The 18,984-nt window shown below is 36.9% G+C and overlaps 1 protein-coding gene across 2 annotated transcripts in view; it reads left to right on the top strand.

Annotated features, from left to right (window-relative positions):
* Nucleotides 1-18,984, top strand: part of HSF2BP (heat shock transcription factor 2 binding protein) — a 124,102-nt gene that overhangs the window by 65,606 nt on the left and 39,512 nt on the right. The window contains exons 5-6 of one of the 2 annotated variants that reach the window (XM_088144714.1): nucleotides 9,237-9,340; nucleotides 16,478-16,682. In XM_088144714.1, the coding sequence (XP_088000840.1) occupies nucleotides 9,237-9,340; nucleotides 16,478-16,682 (309 nt within the window). Of the gene's footprint in view, nucleotides 1-9,236; nucleotides 9,341-16,477; nucleotides 18,914-18,984 lie in introns of those variants that run through there. The other variant, XM_007437926.2, reaches the window with a different exon arrangement.

Here is an 18,984-nt window from a genome sequence, read left to right as displayed (position 1 = left end):
ATGTGGAGATTTTCAGTCTCCTCATTACACCAAGATTGCTCTCAGTTTAAAGGCTGAATGACAAATATCATTATGACTTGGGATTAAGGAGCCAGAATACTGTATGAATGGTGAAACAAAGTAGCAGATACTAATTGACAGGGCAGAACATACTTCTTATCCCCAACAGCACCCTTCTATTTTCCATTGCTATGTATGCTCTTCAGCTACCAAACAGACTGCTTTTTCCAATAAGAACACTAGTCCTGTAGTAATTAGCTTGTTTTTTTCCTAGGACAGCTTCTGTAGACCAAGTTGTTTGTTTTCTGCTTTATTTTGATGAGGCCTTGAAGAAAGAATGATTACAGGCACAATGCAGTTGTAACTTCAGGCATGTTTCTTATTTAGAGTAGCTCAGCATTTTTACTCCCTCATACAACTCTGAAACCTACTTGATGGCTGAATCACAGGCACTAATTAGAACATACTAGAATCTTCAGACCTATATTGACTGAGTCAATATTTTTTTCTCCAAAGCTAAGCAGTATGAAAGCAGCTAACATGGTTCTGAATATGTCAATGTATGAGATTCTTGCTGTACATCTGAAGAGGAGGAAGACAAAATAAGAACCAGATTTTTCCTCCTTATTTATAATGAGTCCGGTGGGAAAAAAATGCACATCTCCTTTAGAGGCAAGAAAAAGGCCTTAGCCTAATTTGGGGTTACCTTAAAGAAGAAAGCCCTGGTGCAGTAAGTTTATCTTCAACCCAGACAAGAGAGTTAGTTCCTTAGTGTCCAGGGAAATGGAAAATCAGAGTAAAAGAATTATTTAAAATATTTAATAGCCACAAGTTTGGTTGCAGAGATGGGCAAGTAGGTTAGGGCAGAGGATAGGGCCAAATTTAAATAGGGTAGCAACACATTTATTTCACTCTTCTCTGCCTCCCATCTATATCTATTTTTGACCATCTGTTCATTATATTTCTCAGCAACAAACCTAGTTCCACATTACATTCTTGCCTACATAAACCCATACATACAATTCAGCCATCTCTTCATATCTCCCCCTCTCTGTCCCATGCATTGCCCAGTCATTTACACATTTTCTGTTTGTAGACCCTTGTATTCCCAATTTTGTATATCACTATATCTTCACATACCTTATTTCTTTTTCTCTCTGGCCTCTCCCATACAATGAGTTCACCTGATATCCTCCTTATTATATCACAAAGACATATTGATCACATCATGCTGTTGCCTCTATCTCATTCTCAGCCACTGCTAAGCTATTCCAAAATTGTTTTTACTTGTTCCACTGGTAATGTGGTGTCTTCCCTTTTCTTCTGGCATAGTGTACTGTATAAAACCTCTATGGGACTTCAAAGTAGCTGCAAGTGGTGGCATGGTCAGAGGTAGGGATCTCCCCTGCCCCTATTGGCTGTTAAAATCTATTCAGGGCAGTCTTTACCTGAAATGAAAGTCACAGGAAAGTAAATACAGAATTGATACTTAGGATGGGAGAAGGTAGGAGGGAAGTGGGGAGATATTTACTTCCAACCAGCAAAAAAGAGCTCAATAGAGCTAGTTATCTTAAGGAATGAATGTTCAGTAAGTGGAAGGTAAAATGTAATTTCATAGGAGAAAGACAGTAAACATATTTGTGGAGTTGCTTGAAAAAAGCTGGAGTGGAGTGGAGGTCCATCTCATTTCCAGTTTCAAGACTTTTTTGAAACTCTCCTGCTGCCTTTCTCTTGTGTGCATGCGTGCCTACCTCCTTTCCCTTCTCCCTGTTCTTACCCCATTCCCAGTCCTCACTAAGAAAGTGCAAAGCTGCCAGGGGACAGAGGAGGCTGATTTATCAGCAAAAATACATGTGACATACCCACAAGATATAAGGCTTATTGATTGCCTTGAGAGCCAGTTTGGTGTAGTGGTTAAGGCACCAGGCTAGAAAGCAGGAGACTGTGAATTCTAGTCCTGCCTTAGGCATGAAAACCAGCTGGGTGACTTTGGGCCAGTCACACACTCTCAGCCCAACTCACCTCACAGGGTGGTTGTTGTGGGGAAAATAGGAGGAGGAAGGAGTATTAGGTATGTTTGGTGCCTTGAGTTATTTATAAAAATAATAAAGGTGGGGTAAAAAAAAATCTAAAAAGTATTTTTCTGGCTGATTGGGTATTTGAAACAAGTATTATAGGATGGTATGTGGTCCTGATTGGCTGATTTTGTGGGAGTGCAGGCATGTAATTCTGTTTTTGTTGTTGTCCACCCCCCCACCCCTGCCCCCCAGAGATAGTCCTGTTGTAAAAAATATATTGGCCACTCCTGGAGGAAAAACCCAACCTGATCTCACCATATGTTTTGGAAAGCAATTGATACTTGCTATTCCTGCTGGTACGTGGCACTGGAAAGGAGGGGAAAGGAAGCTGCTAGAGAATCCAGTTGCTGCCCTTGGAACTGTCCCGGATTAGATGTCTAAGGACAACAATACTGCCCAGCCTTGCAGTAAACTGCATAGTAAAACTCATGTATAGAGGCAGTACAATTTCTGTCAACAAATTTTTCTGCCAACTCCTCTGGATGGGAGGAATGCATATTAATAGAACCATGAGGAAGACCCTGATCATTCCTGATCTTTTTTTAAAAAAAAAATCCTAAAAAGGCAGCAATCACAATTTAAAAAGGCAATTGAAAGTAAGAAAGAAGAAGCACATGCATGATCTCAAGAGCTCAACCATAACGTATTCTTTTGTTGAGCCTCCAAATGTCTGTACTGCTTCTTCCTCACTCATCATTACCTCTCTAGACCAAGGATTTTCAGCTGTGTACCATGGAACCTTAGGATTCCACATGAACTTGTTGGGGTTCCATGAGACACTAAGGGCCAAAAAAAAAAAAAGTTAACTTTTACACAGCCCATTTTCTATCACTAGAGCTTTGCCTTTTGATCAGGGTTCTCAAAATTGTTTGGTTTTTTAACTAACAGATTCTGTGGCCTGATTATTTGATCTAAACTCTTCTGAGTTCAGGATGTCTCACAAAAAGATTTTGAAAACAAAATCCTTAAAATGATTGAGATGCAAGAGAAAATATAAAGCAGATTAAAATCCGTAACTGGTACATTATTAAGTAACAAGAAATTATTATGCTCTTTAATTGTAGTTTGGCATTCAATCCATACTTTTCCTAGGGAAAATATGTTGAAGGTGAAATAACTTTCAGTCTATCAAACATGAGCGAAAAAGAAATATCGTTTAAACAAATAAGTTAGAGTGTTAGCAAGTCTACAAGTTTGTGAAGCAATTCATTATGAAATACACTTCTGTTAGGCTTTTGAAACTAGCTGAATTCAACACAGTACTTACACAGTGTGTATATTTTGAGAGTGCTTTATAAACAGCAACAAGTGGCTTGACAAGAGTCATGTCACTGCAAAAGTAATGACGATTACTTCTTGTAATTTAAATAAATATACCATGGCCATTCTGAAAAGTAAATAATAGAAGACTTAGTGCACAATCATATATTCTAGATCTGCCAGCTGCTAACTATAAGATTTGATGGAAGTCTCACTACATTTGTGAACTATCAGGTGTGTTTTTTAACAACACACACCCAGCAAAACACCAAACCCATAAATTCTTCAATCTGTGGCCAAAGTCCCATTATAATTGGAAGGATATTCATACTTTTGTTGATGTTGTAAAGACCTCGAGAAGGGCTTTTTCTCTACTTGACTTTGGTGGGATAGGGAACTAGATGTCCCCCTATGGACTCTCATTGCTTTTCCAGCCATCAAAGTACACTATCTTCACTATCTAAAACCCACAAGGAGGCAAATTCAGATAGATCTTGCAGCTTGGGGTGGTATCTTTCTAGCTTCGTATCAGGGAATTCAGATGTACTGTAAGACCATTTGGTGACATTATTAACAATTCTGTTTGTAGAAATCTCAGAGGCATTTTGCTTGGGGATTCAAAATAAAAACTAGCCTGGATGCATGGAGCAGAATCTCCAGGCACTGTACACACAGTGTTTGCTATAACCTATAAAGGAGGAAGGAAAAAAAAACCACTTAGAACCATTGCTATCTCCTTTCCCTAGTGAGGAGAAGGAGATTGAGGCATGAGAAGTGCAAAGCTCTGAAAAGATCCCATTCCTTCTTTTTCTCTCATTCTTTTACAAGTACCTGCTGTATTTCCAGGTATAGAGATTATGCTCCACCTGTTGACTGTTATTCTCTATTTTTATTCATATACCATATCATGCAGGTCATGAGTAAGCCCCACCATATGACCAGCAGCGGTGCCCAGGGTGATTTGTCTGTTCCTCTGTGGGTTTGCTAGCTTACAAACAGGTTACTGCACTCTTGTAAGCTCCATGGGATACAATTATACCTAAGATGAAGATATTATTAACATGTGATGCTCTCCCATATCAAGCTGTCAAACTAATGTCTAAAATGTAAAAGCCTATTGGATGTGATTGGTTGACAACACCACAACTGTATCTCTTCTGTCTATGCCTTTGCCATATATGCCATTTCTTTATTGAAAGGCAATAAGTTCTAGTTCAGCCTTTGGCACAAAGCCATCTGGGTGACTTTGGGCTCAGTCCCAGGAAGAAGGTAATAGTAAACCACTTCCAAAAATCTTGCATAATTGTCTGCAGGGACTTGTCCAGGCAATTGCCAGGAGTCAAGACTGACTTGAAGGTGCACATACCCATTATTCTGTATCTGTAGCAGATCTTGCTACTTATGGGGAAGAGGCAGAGAGTTGTTAGATTCAGGGCTATTGGCTTTTCCAGTGCCTGTTGGGTCAGTACACTGCACATTGAAGTAGCAGTCCTCTCAAGCTGTAGAAGTAGATGTGCTGTTTCTAGCTCAGGGTGAGGCATGAGGTGGTGATAAGGAAAGGATGTGGAATATGGGCAGTGAAATATGACAGGATTTTACTTCAGAGAGTGAACTATTGGAATAACTAGCAGGATAGAAGATAATCAGATACGTTGGAAGGAGTAGATGGGTTCTAATTTATTCGGATATTTCCAAGTAAGGAAACCCTCTCTTACTGTTCCTGGTGTGAATCTGAGTTTGTTTTGAACCTGCTCCCTGCATATAAACATACTGGTCTGTAAGTTAGAGATTTACAAACCCATATCCTACATAGTCCTTGCAGGCTGCACTGTCAGTGTGTATCTGTAACTGCTATTTTTCTATGTCATGGCCCCTGTGCTGTAGTTGGTTTTTTTGGAAAAAAGTATTTCTGTCACTGAATAGGTTTGCAGTGTCTTCTCACAGAATAACTGTACGCTCTTTGCAAACATTCTTTGAGGAACTATGTTAGAAAAATGATTTTTTTTCTCTTTCCTATCTTGTGTGTTCTTTTAAAGTATAACAACAGCAGCAGCAGCAGCAACGACATGAGGAGGCGCAATGTATGACCAAAATAAATGTTTTGAGATTTATAGTTGTGGAGATAACTGCTGGCTGTGCTACAGAGGCTGATAGAGTGGGAATATCGTGGATATTGTGTGTGTTGTTAACTGGGGTTGTGTGTCTGTCATTATTAATTAATTCACCTCCATGTATTGATAGCAAGAAAGCGTTATTATGCAGTTCTCTTATTGAGAGACTCTGACAGTATTTGCCAGAGTCAGTTAAGAACAAATCTGTCATTTTTACTCCTCTGTAGTATTTTCTAATTTTGTATTGTTTTCCTCCCCTCCCACAGCTGGCACACATTGGATACTATTGCTATTTCCTTGGGTTAGCCATTCCCAACATAATGTTAAATATGTTCTCTTTGCTCTGTTCTAAAAACATTTTGACCATTTTTGGTAATTTCAAGATTAATTATTTGCTTAATACCAGAGCAAAGACAATTCGTAATTAACATTTTAAACCATTGATACAATTTGGATCTAGCACAGGAGGACGTTCTTATTCTTTGTATACACTCTTGGAGCCTTAATATTTGTTGATTTTTTATTGATTATAATTAAAATGATGGCTTGTTTCAAATTAATGGATGTCACATTTCTGGATAATGCTGTCATATATTTAATTTACACATATGCTATAGGAAGGTAACGGTGCCATAAAACTGAATTCACATTTGAGAATTCTCAAATTGTATATAATGTTTGTCCCATTGCAAGCAAAAGTATGTGAGAATAGCTGGATTGAGTTTTTTTTAATTTAAGCTATCAATTTATTCTAATTGTGGTTGACAAATTAAATAATTCTTCTTTTAGCCTTACATGTTATTTTAATAATAGCTTTCTTATTTTCTATAAAATATGCTTCCAATATAGTATTTCTTGGTTTCAATTTCATTCTGAGCTAAAGGGCATTGCTGCTACCACCATAGCCACAAGAAGGAAGAATAAATACAATTGAGGGAAACTACATTTCCTTGTGTATTTGTTTTGGTCCTTTAAACTAATCTTAAGTAAGAAATCAGATTAAGGACTGGAGTTTGCAAAGTGAGCTATGTGATGACTCAAGCTGTCTTATCTTTCTTTAAAATGTAGTCAGAAAACCCCCACCCATATAAGTGAGTCTGTTCTTCCCTAAAAGTTGAATCATAAGGTAGACTATGAGGCAGCTGTGCTATCTGGGATGAAGGGAGGCAGGAATAAAACTGATGACTTCCTCTCAAGGGAGGAGCTTCTTTGGAACACTATTCTGTTTCCTGATTTTATGGGAGGAACAGGATTTTAGCTAGTTCCTGATCAAACCCCAAAAGGTACATTGTATTACTAATGAACAATAGCTCTGTCTTTCACTCTTCCTTAGATACACATTTCCCTGATGAAATTATATAACTCAGGTAAAGAGTCAGCTTGAGCAGCAATTCCATGAGAAGCAAGCTATTTAGGCAGAAAAAAACTAATGATTTTTCCCATCCCTCCCCTCTGGCTCCAGAAATATTGAGCAATAGTACCTTCATTCATGATCATGATGGTTAGTATCAGAATTTCAGTGAAAGGAAGCTTGATATTTCTCCCTATCTGTGATCATACTGTCCATCTCCAGTGCAACTATTACTATTAGACAGGGGGAAAAACTCCCAGTTTCACCAATATTATGGCTGTTACTCCCCCCCCTTCCTATGTGATATGACTGCATTAACAATTGCCTTCTTGGATATCTGGAATTTAATACCCAAGAGGTTTTAAGTGTCATATATTCTACATTTTAAATGCCATATATTCTAGACTGTTCCCACCGTGCCGTGTTTCTGCTATAAATTAAAATTTACAATACAGTATCTGCTTGCACAGCATTTCCTAGATTTCTTCTGATTAATTTTTTGGAGAAGTGAACATGAAGATGACAGTGTCAGAAATTAGAATTCATTGGCCCCTCTCTCAATACCACTTGTTACTGCTGAGATGGGAGAGCCTAGAAATGAAGATCTCAGTTCATCAGTTTCTAAACAGATTAGCAAGTTTGTATTTACCCAGTTCTGCCCAGTGGAGGAAGGAGCAATAGTTGTATATAGGTCTATGTAGGTGACTTCATTGACATCTTAAAATAATTGGTTGAGGTTTTCCAATATACAGTATTCATCAATAACAAGACAAATTATTTTCTCTCCAAACTGAGAAAATTCTGTAGTCATTTTGAAAGGCATTCTAAAAGGATCTGACAGTTAAAGATGGCTTGCTCCTCTTTAAAAAGTCCTTCTCCTGCAGCCTTTGATTTATTTGTTAAGAAATGTTGCACACAACAAAGGTTAAAGCTGTATCAAATGCATTCTGTTTGTAGTACAATTTTTCTGAAAATCTTAGGATTGTTGACAATAGCAGGCAAGATGCACTGTGACTTGTGTTCTGGCCATGACCTATTTATCCTGTGTTAGCTTTATGAAGAAGCTTCCTTGAAAAGATTTCTTCAGTCCTAATCTGATTTGTTACATAGGCGGTGATTTCTCAAGCCAAGACTGTTCTTCATTCTCAGATCTCAAGAGGAATGGATTTTTAAGAAATGATCTGTTACATTGTACTTAAAAAATACTTTTAATTGACTGAAATGATGATATAACTGGAAGCTTTTTTTTAAAAAAAATGCAAGTGTATTTTTATGGATGTCACATTTTCTTTCTTATGATGCCTTCTACAGTATGATTCATGTGTTGTATAATCTATTTCAAAACTATAGTTTTACTCATATGCAAATATAATCAAGTTGATTTTAAGCACCTATAATTAATTTCATTTATCAGAAGTTGCCCCTACATTTAAAACAAAGTTAGCACCTTCTCTGTGATATCTAATATTCTATGTATAATTGTGTGATGCCTATGTGCAGGCCTGAAATGGTACAGACCAAACTCAGGGCCTTTCCTTGTAATTCCATATAAATATGCACTGGCAGCATTATTTTTTTGCCATGACATCATCATCATCTTATCCCTGACCCACGAGTTAGATAGGTTTAAGTCCTCCTTAGCTGTACAAATGTCAAAGAAATATTTTATTTCTTATTTTGACACCTTCCAAAGGTAGCCTATTTGTAAGATTTTTTCACCCATTATCTTGGAATTGGTGACTGCAGTGACTATAGAGGCAAGATGGGAATTGGAATTGGAGTAATCATTTTATTTTGGTATAGTCCTTTGCCAGCCCTAGAATGTCTACATAGCATTTCATTGAGCAATGTGAAAGGCCCAACGTCTTGCAGTTTAATTACAAAATAAATGCATATCTTGGGTATGTAAGACTGGTTCACAGTTGCAATGGCCTGTGGCAACACATTCTGGGTATGTTTTTCAGCCAAAGGAATAAAAATTAATCAGTTGTATAGCTTTGGGACTGCACATACAAGACCTTCAATTTAACAGATTAATAGATGGGAAGGAGTGTCTGTTAAAATCAAATTTCTGTTAAATGGTAAATTAGATGTTTTGAGCCAAAACCATACTTGTCCATGATAAATCTTACTGTTCTGAAAACGGTGAATATCCTTTTTGTGTGGAAATAGCAAATATTGTGTGGAATGATGAAACAGTGGGCTTCTGCCCATTGTTTGAGGTGAAGTCTATTATTGCCTAAGATTCAGACAAAAATCATATTCAATAGATTTTGTCCATTAAATCCAAAGTCAGTTTAATCAAGGGTTTACTTGTATGTATGTGTATATATGCTACTACAGTATCTTGAAGATCACTAAACCAAAAGGTACAATATAAAATTTGGAGAAAAATACATCTATGCATTTCAATCACTTTTTAAACTTTTATTATAGGCTGATGCTGATGTCCTTATATAACATTAGTATCAACATGAAAGGTGTGAAGTACATCAGTGAAAACACAGGATTCTTCCCATTACTCTGGTGGCTCCTGAATGGTAGGGTCTTTATAAATGCAATAAATAGAAATGTAGAATGCTTAGTAACATTAATCTATCTTTTTAAACTACTTCTCTAGAGTTATTAGAACAATATTTTATTTATCTTAAATGTTTCCAAGAAATTGTGTATTTTAGAATCACTGTAAAATATAGGATGGTTGTATAAGGGGGCAAGAAAGAGAAAGGCAATAGGATGAGCCCTCTGTGTAAGAGAAAATGTGTCAGAGAAGAGTTTCCCTGCAATTAGCCGGTGATACACAGGATAGCCAAAGTTTAGATTCTGACATGTAATGATGATGCTAATACTAATATAATATATTAGTATTTTTATTATAATATTTAAGGTTAGTGTAACCCCTTCAAACATTCACACACGTTATCTTGTAATTCTTGTAATAGACTTCTAAGATAATTTTCAGAGTTGTCATTTGATATTGCACATGGAATGAATGAGGCTAAGAAAGCACATAATTTTATCAATGAGTTCAAGCAGAGACAACATTCAAATCAGGGGGCTTCCTGATTTGCAACTCAATCTCTTTACTATTATGCTCACTTAGTTCCCCTGTATGCATTCTTTCTGATATAAAATCACAATCTTATACATATTTATTTAGATGTGTGATTGCATTCATTGGAATGTATTCTCAAATAAATGTACATAGGAATGGAAGCTGCAATCCTAAGCATAGAAGACCACTGAACACAGTACTGTATGACTTATTTTAACTAAACATTCATAGGACTGCACTACGTATGTGATACTGCTGTGGAGCCCTGACAAACGTATTACTGTACTGATATTTTAAAAATATGTTTGATACAGTATGATAAAGTTTCCCAGCATTTGAAACTGTGTGTGTGTGTGTGTGTTTATTTATTTCAATCCCGTAATTGTTATTCAGAAGTAAATGTCACTGAGCTAAGTGGGCTTATTATCTTGTAGGCATCTTATACAAGAGAACTTTAGTCAGTCTGTTTTTGATTTTGAACTACTTGTCTGAAGCATTCAAGGGAAACTGATTTATGAGCTAAATATGAAGCCACCATGCTAAAATAAATTATGAGAAAATACTATACTACTATAGTTTATTATTCAACTAATGGCTATCACAAAATTTAAGAACATACTCTGCTGGTATGATGTAAATCAGCCCATCTAGAAGAAGAAATCTAAACTGCAACTTGGAAAAAGGAGGCAGAACAACTGTTGTATTGTCAGGTTTCAGGTAGATACATCTTGCCCAGAAGATGAGCAAGTCAGTTAACCTACCAGTTAGAAACTGGGGTCTCAGTCGCAACACCAGCAGAGAAAGAGCAGTTGCAGGCCCTACCAATTTCTGATCCTGATATAATGGAGTCTGATCTGGAGCTTGAGGCAAAACCTCCCCCTGCCCCTTTGGGAACACCAGATCCAGCATTTGGAGAGCCAGAAGATAGCAAGGTGAAAAGAACTTCATAGGAATTGAAGCCTTGCAGACCCCAGAAAACAGAGCTGCTTGGTTTTTGTTGTGCCTGGATAGAGAGTAAATGAGCCTTGGATATTTAAGGCTCCTTTATAAAAGAGATCCTCCAGTGAAACAAATTCTGTGACAGCCTACCTTAAAGCTATGTGTGGCAGGCTGGACTTGCCAACTGCTTTTTCATACTTGACTAATGTACTTGGACTGCTTGTTTGACTTTTAACTCTCAGACTTACTCAAATTTTGTTACTGCCCAATCCCTTACAACTGATACAGTAAGCTAAAGTCTAATGTACTATATAAGCAAGTACATTTGTATAGGGATTTCCTGATTTATGATTGATCTGCTGGTGCCTGTTTAGGCTGTGAAATGTATGGATATTGCTGTTATACTTAGACAAGTATAAGTGACAGTTGATGAAACCTCCAGGTAAGAAGGCACTGCTTTAGCTACTGGAGAACTTTCACAGTAGATCTGAATGTTACAGTACGGCCAGGTCAAAGCCACAAGGGGGTTGATTACTGATGGTGCAAGGATGCATTCAGTTGGAATATTGAAGGCGAGAGCATAAATCAAGGAAAACCTAGTAGAAGCACAAATGAAATGTCCAAAATTGCTATTTTAGGAATAAATGAACTTAATAGACTGGAATGGACCACTTTAAATTAGAGGATTGCATAATATACTGTCCACAGCATGAGCTCATACAAAGAAACGAGTGGCAGTAATATCACAAAATTACATTGCTATATATGAACTCAGCTATAATCCAGTATTATATCTACTGCAGATGCAATGATGAAAGACACTGAGGAATTCTATGACAAATAGCAAAAGGTGCTAAATGCAACATCAGACAAGGTTGTAGAACTAATGGGCTAATGAAATGGCAAAAGTTGGAAAAATGGAGGAGCCTGGAATTTTAAGAAAGTTTTGATTGGGCAAAGGCTTATGTTAATGGAGTTTTGCAAAGAGAATTATTGCAGTACCAATACATACTTCAAGCAACACAAACATGGGCTCTAAATATGGGCATCATCAGAACTGTTGAAATCAAATTGACTATATAATAGAAAAGAGAAAGAGGAGGAGTGCAGTCTAGCCAAGCAAGACACCTACACATTTAGATGTAGAATAGACCATATGGGTTAAATGTAGAGAATTAAAGAGAGCAAGGAACAGATTCAGCATGCTTAACTTACATAGAAGAGAACCTGAGAAACTAAGAAGAAATAAGAGACATTGTGAAAACACACACACACACAGAGCTAAAATTTCAAAAAGGAAAAAATCCAAGTGGCTTTCAGAACTCACTCCCATGAAAACCAAAGAAAGATGGAGGTGAAAGTCTTGGGCAAGAACAAGGATGTACAACAACTAAATGCAGAATTTCAAGGACTAGGAAAGATCTCTCAGTCAGGAATGTGAATAAAACAGAAATATAGCAAGAAAAGGAAAAGTTTTTTAAAGAAAAGATAAATCACAAGAAAATGTACAGCTAAGGTAGAAATATTCAAGAGCAATCACAGGTAAGATCTAATGGAGGCAAAGAAAGTTTAAGGAGGGTGGAAAGACAATACATAAATGCTTTGCAATATGAGTATTTGTGAAGAAAGAATATATTCCGGAATTGACTCCATTAGAAAGTGAGGTATGATAGGCAACAGACCAGCTGCCTATAGGAAACCACCAGGTGTAAATGAAATATACCTTGAATTGTTTAAAGGTGCAGGAGAATAAGTAATTAAAACACTAACAGATCTATGTCAAGAAATATCGAATCAGGTTGTGTCAGATCAAACATTGGAAAAGATTTATATATAAATCTTTATATGCACACACACACACACCCCTTTACTGAAGAAAGGATGCAAGGGGTATGTGCAGATTACTAAACCGTTGCACTAATTCCTCATGCAGACCAAGTTTTGCTTAAGAATTTAAGTCACACACAGAAAAATCCCAAATGAACAGGCAGGTTTCAGAAAAGTAGAAGGGCATATGGGGAGATAGTTACATAAGCTGGATAATAGAGCAAGAGAATACAGAGGAAGCATTTGATTGTGTAGATTGCGTCAAAATGTGGGATGTATTAAGGCTAATAAGTATGCCAGACCACCTGGTTATTATTCTGAGGAACTTTTATAATGAACAAGAAGCTACTGCAAGGAATGAATTTGAAGAAACAACGGTTCTGAATATGGAAGGGAGTGAGAGAAGGATGCTATTGTCCCCATATCTGTTTAATTTATACAGTCAGTATATTATAAAAATGGCAGGATTGGAAGACATGACAGCAGGAATTACAATTAGGTAGAAACAATTTGAGATATGAAAATAATGCTACTTGAATTTATTTATATGGCTACCCATCCAGTTCATGTGACTTTGGGTGGCTCACAATACATTAAAACCACACAGTAATACCTGCCCCCCCTCATGAAAATTGTAACAACAACAGAACACACTGTAATCCAGGCCACTTAACTCACACCTGCAATAATTCTATCATTCATCTGAGCTCACCTACCACCCTGCCAAACGGCCAGGTCTTTCTGAAAAGCTAACAAGGACACGGGCAGCTGAACCTTGGTTGAATGCTGTTTCAGAGAACAGGTGCCGCAACACAGAAGGCACATTTTCTGGGTCCTGCTAGATGACATTGTTTCGCTGAAGGGACCTAGAGTGTGCCCAGTCTATTGGATCTGGTGGGACAACCAGAAAGAATAAAAGATAGGTGGTCCCAGAAATAAAGTTTGAAAAATCTTACTGTGTAACTCTCACCATCGTTTTACTTAAGATTACTTTTATAACCTACCAGTAGATTGGTATTCTTAAGCTTACTACTCAACAAGAAGTTTGCATTTTCAAAGTCTAGTAATTTAAAATAGCTGCTAAAAATACAGAACTTCCCTAACAAATTTCTACAACACTTGAAAGACCACTGATATACTACTAATGTCTCATCGATAATCACCAGCCAGAAGGAAACCATCCACCATTTCCAATGCAGCTATGATTGCTGGATGGTTTTGAGAGATGGTTAGGCCCCCAGGTTTAGCTATCTCTCAAAAGAAATCCCATATAATTGGTGTTTAAATGCCATTTTCTGAAAGCATAAAGTGTAATACTGCACCTGTGGAAAGAAAGAAGAATCTCAGACTGGTCCTTTCTTCAGAAAGACAACCAGTTCTGAATTGATCTTGGATTCATGTGCCCTCAATAAGCATGTATTTGTATTAAATGTATTAAATTAATTTCCATTTAGGTTACTAGGTTTTGCCAGCATAAAATATTACACAACAGTGCTAAAATGAAAAATTTCTGAAATCTATACTTAAATATCTGTAAAACATTAAATATGTTTTTCAGTTGCTATTCCCAGTTTTTAAAAGCAAGCCTGGGTTAAGTGTCTTAGCTACTTAGAAAATGTTACCACTCAGATTTCTGAAATTTTCACTGTAATGGAACTAATATATCTTAATAGAACAGAAAAATCTACCAAATATCACTGGGAGGAAAAATCATTTTGGACAATAAAGATCAGCCTAAGTTCCAAGATATTGATATTTATACCTTTGTTAGATATGCTTACACATTTTATGATGCAGGACTCTGACCATAATGAACTTTTAACAAACACTAGTGCCAAGTTTATGGTTGCAACTAGCTGGATCTCTTTTTTTTCTCTCTCCTCCTCTCTTTGTGGCTATGTCCAGGTTTTAAGGTGCATAGCTATCTGACCTAAACTCGTATATAAAAGATACTGGGAATTAAAAGAGGAGATAATTCACAAATATCTCAAAATATGTATCCCCAGTAATTCTTGTTTTAATATTCCCACTTTACCTTTTTCCCTTGTTTTGTAGATAGTATCCTGTAAAATTATTACCACTATCTATACAACTCCTAAGAGTTAGTAGGTAGTAGGTAAGCCTCCCCTCCCATATTTAAGCACTTCAGCTAGCAACAGTGAAGTCTCTCTTGTGACTGTATTCTCTCTGTCCATGGTCTCTTATTCCAGCCTGTTTATATGCTTTCTTACATTTAGGTTCTACTGAATTTAGTGAGACATCTCAGCTAAGTTTGATATTCCAGGTATAGGGATGTATTGCTTGCCTGCCACACTGGACCTTTGTCTTTTTTTTTTTTTGGGTGCCTTTGAGTCATGACTCCTGTCAATTGCCTGGAAAGTCCCTGCAGTTTTCTTGACAAGATTTTGAAAGTGGCTTCCCATTGCCTTTTTCCTAGGGCTGACAGAGAGTGATTGGCCCAAAGTCATCTAGCTGGCTTATTGCCTAAGATGGGATAAAACTCATGGTCTCCTAGGTTCTAGCCTGGTATAATATTCATGAGAAAAAATGGAAACTTTATAGTGATGCTTGACTATGGCAGTCATTACTTGGTAGCATGCAAAGCTCTGCCTCTGATGATCAGGGAACGTTACAGGCATATGCTAACTGAATTCACACACTTCCAGGATCTACTGATGATTAACAGTTTGGCATTGATGTAATGCAATTACGTAAGTGTCATTTCAGAGAGTAGTTCATCTGGGAATATAGTGCTAATGACACATGTGACTACAATCTCATTTTGCCTTATCAGTTGCTTCTGTTAATGCTTGAAAGCTAATGACATCAAATTTTACTGGACATTTTATAACTCTGATAAATATTTTAAATATATCATCCAGGAAGTTTTGAAATAGGTGTATATAGACATTTTCATTAAATTATTTAACATTAATTCAGAGCAGAATATTGTGGCTGCAAATGATACAGGAGAAAGTGAAGGAAAAAAAATCCAGGAAATTTTTGTTTTCCCTCTTTTGTCTGAAATAGGAAGTTCTACTCCCTGGAAATAAGCAAGAGAGTAAGACAGTTCTGTGCATATTTCTTGAAAGTCTGCTCAACTTTGTTTACTGTCACATATTATGTAATATATATTGCAGCTGAGCTGATGCATAAGTTCTGAGCAGCCTGGAACTGAAATACCATGGAAGCACTTTAGATAGGTAGGTAGGTAGGTAGATAGATGGATAGTTTTAAACTATAGCATTGCTTACAGAATTCATCAGATTACAGCTCAATTTTGTATTATATAAAATTATTGGAAAAAATATGCTAATAAGCAATATTTGCAAGTGATAATAATGTATAAAACTTCATTTGCATTTAGAGAATGTGCTACATTTGGAATACAGACTAAAGAAATCAGCCATCCTTTTAAAAATGTCTCCGTGCATTGCAGAATAAGGGAAGAAGGAGCCTAGATATGCTTTACTGTCATTGTAATTGCATCCATTGGCACAATCAGAATTCCCAGTTGTCTCGAATAGTGTTGCGATTCAGGTTTTTTACCAAACACATTGAACCAGACTGCACTTTCAACACTGGCTTCAAGGTCAGTGGATATTAAAGGCAGCCCTGGGAATGCAGATCTGCTATCTCGGTCTTGTGTGCATTCAGTGAACATGCAGAGGACATTTGTAAATAGGCTGAGTGAAAAAGTTAGTTTCAGAAGGGCTTCACTGGAATAAACATTTAGAACTCTACTTCTTTAAATTCTAACAATAGTAATTATTTATTATTGCTATTTATTGTATTTATATAGTGACCATCTTTCTTTAAAGCCACATAGCTATACTATTTTCTTTTTCTCTTCTAGACCCAGATCCAGAAGTATGTTTTCATGTACTCCGACTTCTCCAATCCATGGTTATGGAACCAGAGATATTAACTAAATCAGCTCTTGAAATACGTGACTCCCTACCACTTCCACGTATCCTTATGCTATCAAAGAGCCGTAATAGAGATCTACAAATTCTGGCCCAAGAACTGCTTGAGGACCTAAAAGTATTAGAAGGTGAAATGTAAGACTCATGCTGAGGATATCATTAACTTTTCAAGCATGTTTTTCAGTTCTGTAGTAATTTGTAAAATATTATACATGCTTTCAGAAATATCTAGTCATTGTAATTAAATGTTTATATATGGTTGGTATTCCTGCACAGGAATCACAAGCATAAATAGCATCTCAGAATTTCTAGGGTTGTGATGTATCAAACCTCTTAGAAATACAGAGTTTAATATCTGGAATGCTGGTAAGGGATGAATACATTCACCAATACTCCCCTCAATCAAAAGCCTACCTGATAGCTAAGGGATATAGTTCAGATTTTCTATTTTCCATATCAGTGGCTTGTTAAGGTAAAATCAAGTACCTTTGGTCCACATTATTCTTCATTTGACTTCCTCTTACTTTAGTGACACTGAGAATAGTCTTTAATTTTTGTCTTTTAACATCAAAAAAGTCCTTAGCTTAAAAATCTAATAAAGGAGGACTTCAATTGTTTGTAAATATTTATATCAAAACTGTGGAAGTTAAATTATCGGGCGTTAGTCTAGGTGGAGGGTTGCTGGGCAGAAGGTTCTGTCTATCTCCCCCCTGGTTTCCTCACACTATATAGGCTTACTGCACTCTGGAAAGGAACAAAAGAAGAACATTCTATTAGAAAAGTGACCTTCTCCTTTCCTGGTATTCTCCTGAGTCCTAGGATTTTTAAAGGGGCTGGCTAGGGAGTAGCATGAGTTGTAAAGTTTCTTTTCCACTGCTGACTATAGGCCTCTACTTATTCTGTGTCTTCCAAAGCTGTACTGAGGAGCATAGTGGTGACTCCTGCAAGTTGCCCCTTGTGTTATTCTAGGGACAGGGAGAGAACAAAAGTGGTGGCAGCCAACAGTGGGAGGAGTACCACTGGCATAGGTCACAGCTCATTTTGCCCAAGCACCACACCCATAGTAGCCTGGGTACAAGCATTCTCTTAGGTTACTGGTCTGGCTGGTTCAATCTAGTGATATCGTACTTCTTGCTCTTTAGTGCTTCTGTGCTTTCTCCTCACTGCTTCTGTGCCACATTCCTACTTTATCCAGAGGTATTCAGGGTCAATAAGGGGAACAGAGAAGATAGCTACTGCTGCCCCTGTATCTGTGCTTTTGTAGAGTGCTAGCCAATTTGAAAAGGTAACTAGCATTTAAAAAAAAGGACTAGCCATTTAAAAAGAGGCTAGCATCAGTTGAGTTGTTCTTTTTTCTCTGTACTTCAAGCCACCAGCATTTGCCTGGCCATGATGGATATTTGCTAGGCCTGGTTGTCAGTATGGACATAAAAATTTGTCAGTAACAATTTTTTAATGATCACTTATTAAGAATATAAGAGTGTCTGGCTATGCCTTGCTAAAATGAACAAGGAACGCTGACTTTGTCCCTTAGATATTCTTTCATGTTCTTTTTATGTTTTGTATAAAATGTTGCAGTGTAGCCTTTTACCAGGGCAAGTTCAGTCTGAATGGGGGGCATTTTTATTGATAGGTTTCCCTGTCTTCTCCTCATGGTTGTCTTTGCAGTGAAAATACCAATCTTCTGAAGTTGTACGCCTAGTTATATTAGAGTGATGTAAAGATATTGCCCTCTTCAATTGTCATAATTTAGATATTTGAAACATGCCAATATAAAGGCTGAATATTAAAATACTGAAAACATTCATTGTTGGACATAATGTAAATAACTTAGTTAACTAGTTCTGCATTTCTCTGGGTTCCTTTTTGAGCAAAGGCACACATTTATTGTGGGCAGGAGATATCCAGAATGAATAAAAGCAAAACATGGATTTTGGAATCTGCTCTATTTCTTTTGCCCTGCTGCTCTTTTCAAGCTCTTGCCCTGTTACTTCTTTAGGAATGTATCTGAAGAGACATGTCCTAAGAATGTAACTTATTTATGGAAATTGGCTTTAATTGCTTATTTTTATAAGTTCTGGTTTTCTTCTGAGAGGGGTTTTAGCTTTTGAAATTCAGAAATTATGAACAATACAATTTAGTGAAGATGCAGTTACATTGTGAACAGAATATTGAATTGTTGTGTATTTATGGAAAGAAGTAACATGCATAGTTCCTAATTATAAAAATGGTTTTGAGTGTTTGAATATTCTTAGTCCTGGAACGTTAACATTTCCCTTTCCCCCCATTACAGTATGTTGCCATTTTGGCTTAAAACTGTTAGAAGGCAAATATGTAATACAATGAATAAAATTGCATTTGATTATATCCAAGCTATCCTGGTGTCTCAGTGTTTCAGACTATTGAAACATGATGTTCTTTAAAGCTTTTACTGCTG

The sequence above is a fragment of the Python bivittatus genome, unplaced genomic scaffold (genome assembly GCF_059951505.1).
Source record: "Python bivittatus isolate LINGU-HERP-01145 unplaced genomic scaffold, Pbiv_v1 ctg000350_np1212, whole genome shotgun sequence".
Taxonomy (NCBI): Eukaryota; Metazoa; Chordata; class Lepidosauria; order Squamata; family Pythonidae; genus Python; species Python bivittatus.
This window is presented reverse-complemented; position numbering and strand designations above follow the sequence as displayed.